This window comes from Ranitomeya variabilis, chromosome 7, assembly GCF_051348905.1.
Source record: "Ranitomeya variabilis isolate aRanVar5 chromosome 7, aRanVar5.hap1, whole genome shotgun sequence".
Classification (NCBI taxonomy): Eukaryota; Metazoa; Chordata; class Amphibia; order Anura; family Dendrobatidae; genus Ranitomeya; species Ranitomeya variabilis.
The window spans coordinates 234695542-234710753 of record NC_135238.1 but is presented as its reverse complement, the minus strand read 5'-3'; the positions used below and the strand labels follow the sequence as shown (position 1 = coordinate 234710753).

Genomic DNA, 15212 nt, shown 5'->3' with positions numbered 1-15212 from the left:
ATATAGACTGTACTTATATACCGCATTACTGCCATATAGACTGTACTTATATACCGCATTACCGCCATATAGACTGTACTTATATACCGCATTACCGCCATATAGACTGTACTTATATACCGCATTACTGCCATATAGACTGTACTTATACACCGTATTACTGCCATATACACTGTACTTATATACCGCATTACCGCCATATACTGTACTTATATACCGCATTACCACCATATACTGTACTTATATACCGCATTACTGCCATATAGACTGTACTTATATACCGCATTACTGCCATATACACTGTACTTACAGTGGGGCAAAAAAGTATTTAGTCAGTCAGCAATAGTGCAAGTTCCACCACTTAAAAAGATGAGAGGCGTCTGTAATTTACATCATAGGTAGACCTCAACTATGGGAGACAAACTGAGAAAAAAAAATCCAGAAAATCACATTGTCTGTTTTTTTATCATTTTATTTGCATATTATGGTGGAAAATAAGTATTTGGTCAGAAACAAACAATGAAGATTTCTGGCTCTCACAGACCTGTAACTTCTTCTTTAAGAGTCTCCTCTTTCCTCCCCTCATTACCTGTAGTAATGGCTCCTGTTTAAACTTGTTATCAGTATAAAAAGACACCTGTGCACACCCTCAAACAGTCTGACTCCAAACTCCACTATGGTGAAGACCAAAGAGCTGTCAAAGGACACCAGAAACAAAATTGTAACCCTGCACCAGGCTGGAAAGACTGAATCTGCAATAGCCAACCAGCTTGGAGTGAAGAAATCAACAGTGGGAGCAATAATTAGAAAATGGAAGACATACAAGACCACTGATAATCTCCCTCGATCTGGGGCTCCACGCAAAATCCCACCCCGTGGGGTCAGAATGATCACAAGAACGGTGAGCAAAAATCCCAGAACCATGCGGGGGGACCTAGTGAATGAACTGCAGAGAGCTGGGACCAATGTAACAAGGCCTACCATAAGTAACACACTACGCCACCATGGACTCAGATCCTGCAGTGCCAGACGTGTCCCACTGCTTAAGCCAGTACATGTCCGGGCCCGTCTGAAGTTTGCTAGAGAGCATTTGGATGATCCAGAGGAGTTTTGGGAGAATGTCCTATGGTCTGATGAAACCAAACTGGAACTGTTTGGTAGAAACACAACTTGTCGTGTTTGGAGGAAAAAGAATACTGAGTTGCATCCATCAAACACCATACCTACTGTAAAGCATGGTGGTGGAAACATCATGCTTTGGGGCTGTTTCTCTGCAAAGGGGCCAGGACGACTGATCCGGGTACATGAAAGAATGAATGGGGCCATGTATCGTGAGATTTTGAGTGCAAACCTCCTTCCATCAGCAAGGGCATTGAAGATGAAACGTGGCTGGGTCTTTCAACATGACAATGATCCAAAGCACACCGCCAGGGCAACGAAGGAGTGGCTTCGTAAGAAGCTTTTCAAGGTCCTGGAGTGGCCTAGCCAGTCTCCAGATCTCAACCCTATAGAAAACCTTTGGAGGGAGTTGAAAGTCCGTGTTGCCAAGCGAAAAGCCAAAAACATCACTGCTCTAGAGGAGATCTGCATGGAGGAATGGGCCAACATACCAACAACAGTGTGTGGCAACCTTGTGAAGACTTACAGAAAACGTTTGACCTCTGTCATTGCCAACAAAAGCTATATTACAAAGTATTGAGATGAAATTTTGTTTCTGACCAAATACTTATTTTCCACCATAATATGCAAATAAAATGATAAAAAAACAGACAATGTGATTTTCTGGATTTTATTTACTCAGTTTGTCTCCCATAGTTGAGGTCTACCTATGATGTAAATTACAGACGCCTCTCATCTTTTTAAGTGGTGGAACTTGCACTATTGCTGACTGACTAAATACTTTTTTGCCCCACTGTATATACCTCATTACCGCCATATAGACTGTACTTATATACCGCATTACCGCCATATAGACTGTACTTATATACCGTATTACTGCCATATACACTGTACTTATATACCGCATTACCGCCATATACACTGTACTTATATACCGCATTACTGCCATATAGACTACATGCACTCGTGTAGTACATGAGCATAGTCTATTTGACAGTAATACAGTTTCCCATCTCCAATGATTGTATATATTCTGGCTTATATATATATATCTATCTATATATATAATTGTCTAAGGGTTTTTCCATCTGTCTGTCTGTCTGTCTGTCTGTCTGTCTGTCCTGGAAATCCCGCGTCTCTGATTGGTCGAGGCCGCCAGGCCTCGACCAATCAGAGACGGGCACAGCATGGCGACGATGATGTCATAATGGAAATCCCGCGTCTCTGATTCAGCGACAGGCACAGTATCGACGTAGGTGTCATAATGGTTGCCATGGCGACGATGATGTCATAAAGGTTGCCTCGACCAATCAGCGACGGGCACAGCCTGCCGCGAATTCTGGAATCATCATTGCCCATATACTACGGGCACATGCATATTCTAGAATACCCGATGTGTTAGAATCGGGCCACAGTCTAGTATATATATATATATATATATATAGAGAGAGAGAGAGAAAAAATGGAACAGCACAATGCTCACCAATGGTGGGTGCCTGGCCCCCTGGATAGAATGGTCCACACATCTATCCAACATGTATACCAAATAGCAAAAAAGAAGGCGGCACTCCAAGGATTTCAAGTGAAAAAAATGTGAAGTTTAATCGACCCACATGATGTGGGTCGATTAAACTTCACATTTTTTTTCACTTGAAATCCTTGGAGTGCTGCCTTCTTTTTTGCCATTTGGTATATATAAATATATATATATATATATATATATATATATATATATATATATATACATATACATACACACGCAGTGCTTGCTCACTCTTTGGTATGTATTTAGTAGACTCCTAGCAGCTTGCACCTGTTCACACTCGCTGCATTCAGTTAGGAGGTGCTGGTCCGTTTTTAGGAGGTGCTGGTCAGTTTTTGCTTCTTTGCAGAGAGTTATATAATTTTATATTAGTGATGCACTGACATGATAATCACTAGGAGAGTCCTGATAAACACCACATTATAAACTTCAAGGCCGGAACCCAGACAGTTGTCTCTTCAGATGTTCCTTTTGCCGCTGATCAATAACACAAGAAGCCGTCAATCAGCTCAGAGTATTTTTACACTTCCGCTGTCCAAGTGCTGCACTCGCTGCAGTGAGTAAACACTTCTCCGGCAGAACATAGAGTGTTGTCAGAGCTGTGTACACACAACCTGGAAAGAAAACTCATTACTGCCACACATTACATCAAAACGCTGCACAGGGACGCATCCGCATACAACGCATGGCCACGCATGTCCCTGTGTACACAATGTTAAAGGTAGGTACGCAGGGCGGGTGCGGATGTATGCGGATCTGAAGGTAAGACGTACGCAGCCCTATGCTGCATACACAAACGCTAGTGTGAACCCAGACTAACTCTGTTCATCCTGTTCTGCCTGGTTCATAGCTATGACAGGGACAGTAAGATACAGAGGAGGAGAGAGGGAGAAACAGTTATGTAACACGCAATCAGCGTTATTAAGTAACTTATACACTTAGGAACCCCTCATAGTAACAAGTTCAAGGTTACAAAATCTTTCTGAGATGAGAGTGGATGCCAAATGAGAATGGAAACTATCACAGGATTCTCATGGATCAGTTCCACCCTTTTCGCTTTGTTCTGTGACTCTAAAACTTCTCTTTAAAAAAGTCTATAAACTGCATAGAAAAAGCTCTAATAAATGTACTGCTCTTTATCACTCCTTGTGGTCATGTGTAAAACTGCAGCCTCTGAAAAATTGTTATTTTGACTATTTGTGGGGTCATTTTTGGTGGAATGCCAGTGACAACATTGGCAACAGCAGCTTGCACTACACCATAAGTACCAAATACATTCCTCTAACGTAAAAACAAACTGCACCGACCATGACAAGCAAATCGTAAGATGCCAAAAGTTTATCCCCGTCTCTCACTTGAAGGTGTCAGCTTCCTCCTCTTTTAATTTGGATCCTCTGCCGCCAAATTGTGCTGCCTCCTGACACCCATAAATCAGCGAGTGCCACCTGCCTGCCGCATGACAGCTCATGAAAAATGAAACCTTTCTTATTTGTGACCAGCAGAAAACATGCAAACAAATGCATGGGGCTCGGGTGAAGCAGCTGGACCAGATGCCCTGCTGTACACCCAATACATTAATCATCCCTCTATATTGATATTTGCATCAAAACAGCACTAGAATCATATGATCTCTGCTTACTGCCAGTGAATAGGTATATTCTTGTTTATACCCAGAGTATGAAAACCGCCCTAAAACTTGGCTTGACTTGGCTCATCATGTGGACACTTTCCAGTGCTGGAACATGGGGACGCAGAACTTGTGATTGCACCACGCCCGACACAGTGAACCACAAAAACCATACAAAATGTCCAAGATAGAAGACATTATCCTAACAAAACCCAAGAAATTAATGTAAATCAACAAATCACACATAATTTGTTTCACAACTAAGGTGCTGTTACAATGCAATAAAGTCTCAAGACAAAATGACAGGAACTAAAAACTTCCACAAAGTCTCTCCTGTCCTTATAGTTTGATGCAATCTATCAGAAAAGTCTCTCCTGTCCTTATAGTTTGATGCAATCTATCTGTAGCTCATGTATCAAGTATGAGACTGAGGACTCAACAGACTGGATACAATTGTAACAAACACTTTGAGTATCAGGTCTGCACAGGATTTCTGCCTAAAATGTTCTCCTTCAATGAACACAAGCAGAGATCTAGACCATGCTGATATATTGTTACATAATGAAAAGTTGTATTATTGTATTTACTAAACCTAACACAGCAGTGATACATTGTATATTAATACATGGTGTCATATCAACTGAGGAACTCCATCACTCCCTGGACACTATCACACATGAACACAGACTATTCTAATGATTCGTTCTTCCACATGATTACTAAGATCTGCACCCCTAGGCGCCAGGGGGTTCACCTCGCCTTGTAGTCATGTGTGGGATGCCTTGAGTTGTGACCTGCACACATTGCCTGTGTCACAAGTGGAAACAGCTGCTGTGAAATGCCACCAGTGTCACCAGTGGACACACAGCTGCTCTGACCTGCACACTTTGCCTGTGTCACCAGTGGAAACACAGCTGCTGTTACCTGCACACTTTCCTGTGTCACCAGTGGACGCCCAACTGCTTGACCGGCACATATTTCCTGAGTCACCAGTGGACACACAGCTGCTGTGAAATGCCACCAGTGGACGACCAGCTGCAGTGACCTGCACACATTTCCTGTGTCACCAGTGGACACACAGGTGCTGTGACTTGCACACATTATCTGTGTCACCAGTGGACACAGCTGCTGTGAAATGTCACCAGTGGATGACCAGCTGCAGTGACCTGCACATATTTCCTGAGTCACCAGTGGACACAGCTGCTGTGACCTGAACACAATAACTGTGTCACCAGTGGATGCCCAGATGCTGTGACCAGCTATGTCAGCTGCTGTCATTTTTACACTTCTCATATGATTTAGGCTGCAAAATCAACCATATCCTGCAAGTGAAATGTTTCATCTGCAAAACCACACGGCTATTACAATCGTCCATGTGAAATGACAGCTCTTTCTCTGCAAGAGTCAATGATTGCGCAGGGAAATGGTAGAAAGACTGCAGCGGTGCAGGGCTGGAGTATGAGCATGAGTGAACACAGCCTTAAACTGCAGCTCTATCAGCTAGAATCAGTGACTCCTGGTTAGACACATTGTCTGGTGGAATCTGAGGTTGTCAGGAAATCATCTGAGACACAAGCTGCTGCACTGTACTTTCTACTATGCTTTATACTGCAGCTGTGCTCCATTAAGGCACCTCTACATAAGCAGAGACTAAAGCTTGTGTAATAAAATAAATATTATTTGTTGAAATCTGAAGTCATCTGAACTCCATCCCCTTTTGCAATGGAGGCTCAATCTACTGCACCGACTAACAGAATGTAAAGATGTATGAAATCGGCCTCTCATATCATCTGACAGTAAAGCTGAGACGGTGTTCCTTGTCCTATGCTTTACACTGCAGTACTGCTCTACTAAAGCACATCTGCAGTCAAGTATCAGAGCTTACATGTCTTATCTCTAATTGTCTGAACTCCACCTCATCAGAGACTAAAGTGCTGCTCTGTCAATTCTCCCATGCTTTACACTGCAGCTCTGTCAATTCTCCCATGCTTTACACTGCAGCTCTTTCAATTCTCTTTCCCTTACTGAAGGCCATCTCCAGCTTATGTTCCTGTTCTCGTACATTTAACCCTAACGTTCTGCATCTTCAGAAAGGCTGCAGTGTACAGGTGCAAAGAGAAGGTGTTCATCTCAAGAAAGGACAGAATGATAATGAACCACAAAGGAGGCTTGTGATAGAAAGGCTGATTTATATTACAGGGAATGTCCGAGCCATAATGGCAGCACCAACCTTCCAGACTGTCCTCTCTGTGCGCATTGAAGTTGTCATAAGAGTCCCATCGGATCAGAGGATCAGAGGTGTTATAATCAACCGAGACACTCGGGCCGTTCTCCAAATGTTCCATCCCTGGAAAACAAATATCAATTCACAATAATACATAAATGTACATCACATATGATACACCTGTCCTGTATATACCTGTACCTGGAAATATACATACTATAGGACAACTATACAAACCTATACAGTGTGCAAAGCCTATTACTATAATACTTATATTCATGTACAAAGGGGCAGTATTATAGTAGATATATTCTTGTACATAGGGGTAGTATTATAGTAGTTATATTCTTGTATATAGGGGCAGTATTATAGTAGTTATATTCTTGTACATAGGGGGCAGTATTATAGTAGTTATATTCTTGTATATAGGGGCAGTATTATAGTAGTTATATTCTTGTACATAGGAGCAGTATTATAGTAGTTATATTCTTGTACATAAGGGGCAGTATTATAGTAGTTATATTCTTGTACATAGGGGACAGTATTATAGTAGTTATATTCTTGTACATAGGGGCAGTATTCTAGTAGTTGTATTCTTGTACATAGGGGGCAGTATTATAGTAGTTATATTCTTGTACATAGGAGCAGTATTATAGTAGTTATATTCTTGTACATAGGGGTAGTATTATAGTAGTTATATTCTTGTACATAGGGGGCAGTATTATAGTAGTTATATTCTTGTACATAGGAGCAGTATTATAGTAGTTATATTCTTGTACATAGGAGCAGTATTATAGTAGTTATATTCTTGTACAGAGGGGGCAGTATTATAGTAGTTATATTCTTGTACACAGGGGCAGTATTATAGTAGTTATATTCTTGTACATAGGGGTAGCATTATAGTAGTTATATTCTTGTATATAGGGGGCAGTATTATAGTAGTTGTATTCTTGTACATAGGGGGCAGTATTATAGTAGCTGTATTCTTGTACATAGGGGGCAGTATTATAGTAGTAATATTCTTGTACATAGAGGCAGTATTATAGTAGTTATATTCTCGAACATAGGAGCAGTATTATAGTAGTTATATTCTCGTACATAGGAGCAGTATTATAGTAGTTATATTCTTGTACATAGGGGCAGTATTATAGTAGTTATATTCTAGTACATAGGGGCAGTATTATAGTAGTTATATTCTTGTACATAGGAGCAGTATTATAGTAGTTATATTCTAGTACATAGGGGCAGTATTATAGTAGTTATATTCTTGTACATAGGGGACAGTATTATAGTAGTTATATTTTGTACATAGGGGCAGTATTATAGTAGTTATATTCTTGTACATAGGAGCAGTATTATAGTAGTTATATTCTTGTACATAGGGGCAGTATTATAGTAGTTATTTTCTTGTACATAAGAGCAGTATTATAGTAGTAATATTCTTGTATATAGGAGCTGCATTATAGTAGTTATATTGTACATAGGGGCAGTATTATAGTAGATATATTCTTATACATAGGGGCAGTATTATAGTAGTTATATTGTACATAGGAGCAGTATTATAGTAGTTATATTCTTGTACATAGGGACAGTATTATAGTAGTTATTTTCTTGAGCATAAGAGCAGTATTATAGTAGTTATATTCTTGTATATAGGAGCTGTATTATAGTAGTTATATTGTACATAGGGGCAGTATTATAGTAGTTATATTGTACATAGGAGCAGTATTATAGTAGTTATATTCTTGTACATAGGGGCAGTATTATAGTAGTTATATTCTTGTACATAGGGGCAGTATTATAGTAGTTATATTCTAGTACATAGGGGCAGTATTATAGTAGTTATATTCTTGTACATAGGAGCAGTATTATAGTAGTTATATTCTAGTACATAGGGGCAGTATTATAGTAGTTATATTCTTGTACATAGGGGCAGTATTATAGTAGTTATATTCTTGTATATAGGAGCAGTATTATAGTAGTTATATTGTACATAGGGGCAGTATTATAGTAGTTATATTCTTGTACATAGAGGCAGTATTATAGTAGTTATATTCTTGTACATAGGGGCAGTATTATAGTAGTTATATTCTTGTACATAGGAGAAGTATTATAGTAGTTATATTCTTGTACATAGGGGCAGTATTATACTAGTTATATTCTTGTACATAGGGGCAGTATTATTGTAGTTATATTCTTGTACATAAGAGCAGTATTATAGTAGTTATATTCTTGTATATAGGAGCAGTATTATAGTAGTTATATTGTACATAGGGGCAGTATTATAGCAGTTATATTCTTGTACATAGGGGGCAGTATTATAGTAGTTATTTTCTTGTACATAAGAGCAGTATTATAGTAGTTATATTCTTGTATATAGGAGCAGTATTATAGTAGTTATATTGTACATAGGAGCAGTATTATAGTAGTTATATTCTTGTACATAGGAGGCAGTATTATAGTAGTTATATTCTGCACATAGGAGCAGTATTATAGTAGTTATATTCTTGTACATAAGAGCAGTATTATAGTAGTTATATTCTTGTATATAGGAGCAGTATTATAGTAGTTATATTGTACATAGGAGCAGTATTATAGTAGTTATATTCTTGTACATAGGGGCAGTATTATAGTAGTTATATTCTTGTACATAGGGGGCAGTATTATAGTAGTTATTTTCTTGTACATAAGAGCAGTATTATAGTAGTTATATTCTTGTATATAGGAGCAGTATTATAGTAGTTATATTGTACATAGGAGCAGTATTATAGTAGTTATATTCTTGTACATAGGGGCAGTATTACAGTAGTTATATTCTTGTACATAGGGGGCAGTATTATAGTAGTTATATTCTTGTACATAGGAGCAGTATTATAGTAGTTATATTCTTGTACATAGGAGCAGTATTATAGTAGTTACAGTTGTGGCCAAAAGTATTCACACCCCTGCAATTCTGTCAGATAATACTCAGTTTCTTCATGAAAATGATTGCAAACACAAATTCTTTGGTATTATTATTTTCACTTAATTTGTCTTAAATGAAAAAACACAAAAAGAATTGTCCTAAAGCCAAATTGGATATAATTCCACACCAAACATAAAAAAGGGGTGGACAAAAGTATTGGCACTGTTAGAAAAATCATGTGATGCTTTTCTAATTTGTGTAATTAACAGCACCTGTAACTTACCTGTGGCACCTAACAGGTGTTGGCAATAACTAAATCACACTTGCAGCCAGTTGACATGGATTAAAGTTGACTCAACCTCTGTCCTGTGTCCTTGTGTGTACCACATTGAGCATGGAGAAAAGAAAGAAGACCAAAGAACTGTCTGAGGACTGGAGAAACCAAATTGTGAGGAAGCATGAGCAATCTCAAGGCTACAAGTCCATCTCCAAAGACCTGAATGTTCCTGTGTCTACCGTGCGCAGTGTCATCAAGAAGTGTAAAGCCCATGGCACTGTGGCTAACCTCCCTAGATGTGGACGGAAAAGAAACATTGAGAAGAGATTTCAACACAAGATTGTGCGGATGTTGGATAAAGAACCTCGACTAACATCCAAACAAGTTCAAGCTGCCCTGCAGTCCGAGGGTACAACAGTGTCAACCCTTACTATCCGTCGGCGTCTGAATGAAAAGGGACTGTATGGTAGGAGACCCAGGAAGACCCAACGTCTTACCCCAAGACATAAAAAAGCCAGGCTGGAGTTTGCCAAAACTTACCTGAAAAAGCCTAAAACGTTTTGGAAGAATGTTCTCTGGTCAGATGAGACAAAAGTAGAGCTTCTTGGGCAAAGGAATCAACATAGAGTTTACAGAAGAAAAAAAGAGGCATTCAAAGAAAAGAACACGGTCCCTACAGTCAAACATGGCGGAGGTTCCCTGATGTTTTGGGGTTGCTTTGCTGCCTCTGGCACTGGACTGCTTGACTGTGTGCATGGCATTATGAAGTCTGAAGACTACCAACAAATTTTGCAGCATAATGTAGGGCCCAGTGTGAGAAAGCTGGGTCTCCCTCAGAGGTCATGGGTCTTCCAGCAGGACAATGACCAAAAACACATTTCAAAAAGCACTAGAAAATGGTTTGAGAGAAAGCACTGGAGACTTCTAAGGTGGCCAGCAATGGGTCCAGACCTGAATCCCATAGAACACCTGTGGAGAGATCTAAAAATGGCAGTTTGGAGAAGGAACCCTTCAAATATCAGGGACCTGGAGCAGTTTGCCAAAGAAGAATGGTCTAAAATTCCAGCAGAGCATTGTAAGAAACTCATTGATGGTTACCGGAAGCGGTTGGTCGCAGTTATTTTGGCTAAAGGTTGTGCAACCAAGTATTAGGCTGAGGGTGCCAATACTTTTGTCTGGCCCATTTTTGGAGTTTTGTGTGAAATGATAAATGTTTTGCTTTTTGCTTCATTCTGTTTTGTGTTTTTTTTCATTTAAGACAAATTAAATGAAGATAATAATACCAAAGAATTTGTGATTGCAATCATTTTCAGGAAGAGACTGAGTATTATCTGACAGAATTGCAGGGGTGTCAATACTTTTGGCCATAACTGTATATTCTTGTACATAGGAGCAGTATTATAGTAGATATATTCTTGTACATAGGAGCAGTATTATAGTAGTTATATTCTTGTACATAGGAGCAGTATTATAGTAGTTATATTTTTGTACATAGGAGCAGTATTATAGTAGTTATATTCTTGTACATAGGGGCAGTATTATAGTAGTTATATTCTTGCACGTAGGGGCAGTATTATAGTAATTATATTCTTGTACATAGGGGCAGTACTATATTAGTTATATTCTTGTACATAGGAGCAGTATTATAGTAGTTATATTCTTGTACATAGGGGGCAGTATTATAGTAGTTATATTCTTGTACATAGGGGCAGTATTATAGTAGTTATATTCTTGTACATAGGGGCAGTATTATAGTAGTTATATTCTTGTACATAGGGGGCAGTATTATAGTAGTTATATTCTTGTACATAGGGGCAGTATTACAGTAGTTATATTCTTGTACATAGCAGTATCCCTATGTATCTCTGGAGCATTTTCGATATTTAGTTGGATAAATACGGTCCATCCTTGGCTTGTCCTGGGTTTGGTTCTTTGACTTGGTTTCTCTGTGTGGTCTATAGACTTTTGTACTAAACCAAGTTCATCTCATTTACACTTTCCGCCAGATTGGAAGGAATGTGCGGTGCAGCTGAGGGGCTACAGGTCTCTTTTACCCCAGGACACTTTCTAGTACATCAGACCATCTTCCTAATATTCTGCATTTTGCAACCTCCAGAACTAAGCAGCAGCTTTCAATCATTTTAGAAAAAGAGAAACAAAGCAGCAGAACGAAGCTTCAAACACAAATAGGAAGACGGCACATTAATGAAAGATTCAGCCAGGCGCTGCGGTCAGATCACAAGGAACAGTCTCCTTGATAGCCCATTAAAATCCAAACGTGAAGGTTTCTGCACTATAGGCAACTCTAATTTATGGCCAGAAAGCAGCCCTGAAATTATAGATACTCACATTTGAGAAACTGCTTCAGTGAGATACTGTAAATGAAGCAAAATCTATAATATATTGACCACTCCCTCAAAAACCCCATAAGATACAGACCTCTCTCTATAATGTGCTCCCCATAATATTCAGACCTCTCTCTATAATGTGCTCCCCATAATATACAGACCTCTCTCTATATTGTGCTCCCCATAATATACAGACCTCTCCCTATAATGTGCTCCCCATAATATACAGACCTCTCTCTATGATGTGCTCACCATAATATATAGACCTCTTTCTTTAATGTGCTCCCCATAATATACAGACCTCTCCCTATAATGTGCTCCCCATAATATACAGACCTCTCTCTATAATGTGCTCCCCATAATATACAGACCTCTCCCTATAATGTGCTCCCCATAATATACAGACCTCTCTCTATAATGTGCTCACCATAATATACAGACCTCTCTCTATATTGTGCTCCCCATAATATACAGACCTCTCCCTATAATGTGCTCCCCATAATATACAGACCTCTCTCTATGATGTGCTCACCATAATATATAGACCTCTTTCTTTAATGTGCTCCCCATAATATACAGACCTCTCCCTATAATGTGCTCCCCATAATATACAGACCTCTCTCTATAATGTGCTCCCCATAATATACAGACCTCTCTCTATAATGTGCTCCCCATAATATACAGACTTTTCCCTAGAATGTGCTCCCCATAATATACAGACCTCTCTCTATAATGTGCTCCCCATAATATACAGACCTCTCCCTATAATGTGCTCCCCATAATATACAGACCTCTCTCTATAATGTGCTCACCATAATATACAGACCTCTCCCTATAATGTGCTCCCCATAATATACAGACCTCTCTCTATAATGTGCTCCCCATAATATACAGACCTCTCTCTATAATGTGCTCACCATAATATACAGACCTCTCTCTTTAATATGCTCCCCATAATATACAGACCTCTCCCTATAATGTGCTCCCCATATTATACAGACCTCTCTCTATAATGTGCTCACCATAATATATAGACCTCTCTCTACAATGTGCTCCCCATAATATACAGACCTCTCCCTATAATGTGCTCCCCATAATATACAGACCTCTCCCTATAACGTGCTCCCCATAATATACAGACCTCTCTCTATAATGTGCTCCCCATAATATACAGACCTCTCTCTATAATGTGCTCCCCATAATATACAGACCTCTCTCTATAATGTGCTCCCCATAATATACAGACCTCTCCGTATAATGTGCTCCCCATAATATACAGACCTCTCCCTATAATGTGCTCCCCATAATATACAGACCTCTCTCTATAAAGTGCTCCCCATAATATACAGACCTCTCCCTATAATGTGCTCCCCATAATATACAGACTTCTCTCTATAATGTGCTCCCCATAATATACAGACCTCTCTCTATAATGTGCTCCCCATAATATACAGACCTCTCTCTATAATGTGCTCCCCATAATATACAGACCTCTCCCTATAATGTGCTCCCCATAATATACAGACCTCTCCCTATAATGTGCTCCCCATAATATACAGACCTCTCTCTATAAAGTGCTCCCCATAATATACAGACCTCTCCCTATAATGTGCTCCCCATAATATACAGACCTCTCCCTATAATGTGCTTCCCATAATATACAGACCTCTCCCTATAATGTGCTCCCCATAATATACAGACCTCTCTCTATAATGTGCTCACCATAATATATAGACCTCTCTCTATAATGTGCTCCCCATAATATACAGACCTCTCCCTATAATGTGCTCCCCATAATATACAGACCTCTCCCTATAATGTGCTCCCCATAATATACAGACCTCTCTCTATAATGTGCTCACCATAATATGTAGACCTCTCTCTATAATGTGCTCCCCATAATATACAGACCTCTCTCTATAATGTGCTCCCCATAATATACAGACCTCTCTCTATAATGTGCTCCCCATAATATACAGACCTCTCCCTATAATGTGCTCCCCATAATATACAGACCTCTCCCTATAATGTGCTCCCCATAATATACAGACCTCTCTCTATGATGTGCTCACCATAATATATAGACCTCTTTCTTTAATGTGCTCCCCATAATATACAGACCTCTCTCTATAATGTGCTCACCATAATATACAGACCTCTCTCTATATTGTGCTCCCCATAATATACAGACCTCTCCCTATAATGTGCTCCCCATAATATACAGACCTCTCTCTATGATGTGCTCACCATAATATATAGACCTCTTTCTTTAATGTGCTCCCCATAATATACAGACCTCTCCCTATAATGTGCTCCCCATAATATACAGACCTCTCTCTATAATGTGCTCCCCATAATATACAGACCTCTCTCTATAATGTGCTCCCCATAATATACAGACTTTTCCCTAGAATGTGCTCCCCATAATATACAGACCTCTCTCTATAATGTGCTCCCCATAATATACAGACCTCTCCCTATAATGTGCTCCCCATAATATACAGACCTCTCTCTATAATGTGCTCACCATAATATACAGACCTCTCCCTATAATGTGCTCCCCATAATATACAGACCTCTCTATAATGTGCTCCCCATAATATACAGACCTCTCTCTATAATGTGCTCACCATAATATACAGACCTCTCTCTTTAATATGCTCCCCATAATATACAGACCTCTCCCTATAATGTGCTCCCCATATTATACAGACCTCTCTCTATAATGTGCTCACCATAATATATAGACCTCTCTCTACAATGTGCTCCCCATAATATACAGACCTCTCCCTATAATGTGCTCCCCATAATATACAGACCTCTCCCTATAACGTGCTCCCCATAATATACAGACCTCTCTCTATAATGTGCTCCCCATAATATACAGACCTCTCTCTATAATGTGCTCCCCATAATATACAGACCTCTCTCTATAATGTGCTCCCCATAATATACAGACCTCTCCGTATAATGTGCTCCCCATAATATACAGACCTCTCCCTATAATGTGCTCCCCATAATATACAGACCTCTCTCTATAAAGTGCTCCCCATAATATACAGACCTCTCCCTATAATGTGCTCCCCATAATATACAGACTTCTCTCTATAATGTGCTCCCCATAATATACAGACCTCTCTCTATAATGTGCTCCCCATAATATACAGAC

At 39.4% G+C, this 15212-nt stretch overlaps 1 protein-coding gene across 8 annotated transcripts in view; it reads right to left on the bottom strand.

Annotated features, from left to right (window-relative positions):
- Nucleotides 1-15212, bottom strand: part of TNS1 (tensin 1) — a 374732-nt gene that overhangs the window by 80228 nt on the left and 279292 nt on the right. For all 8 annotated transcript variants that reach the window (XM_077273214.1, XM_077273221.1, XM_077273217.1 and 5 more), the window contains one exon: nt 6520-6636. In XM_077273214.1, the coding sequence (XP_077129329.1) occupies nt 6520-6636 (117 nt within the window). The remainder of the gene's footprint in view (nt 1-6519; nt 6637-15212) is intronic.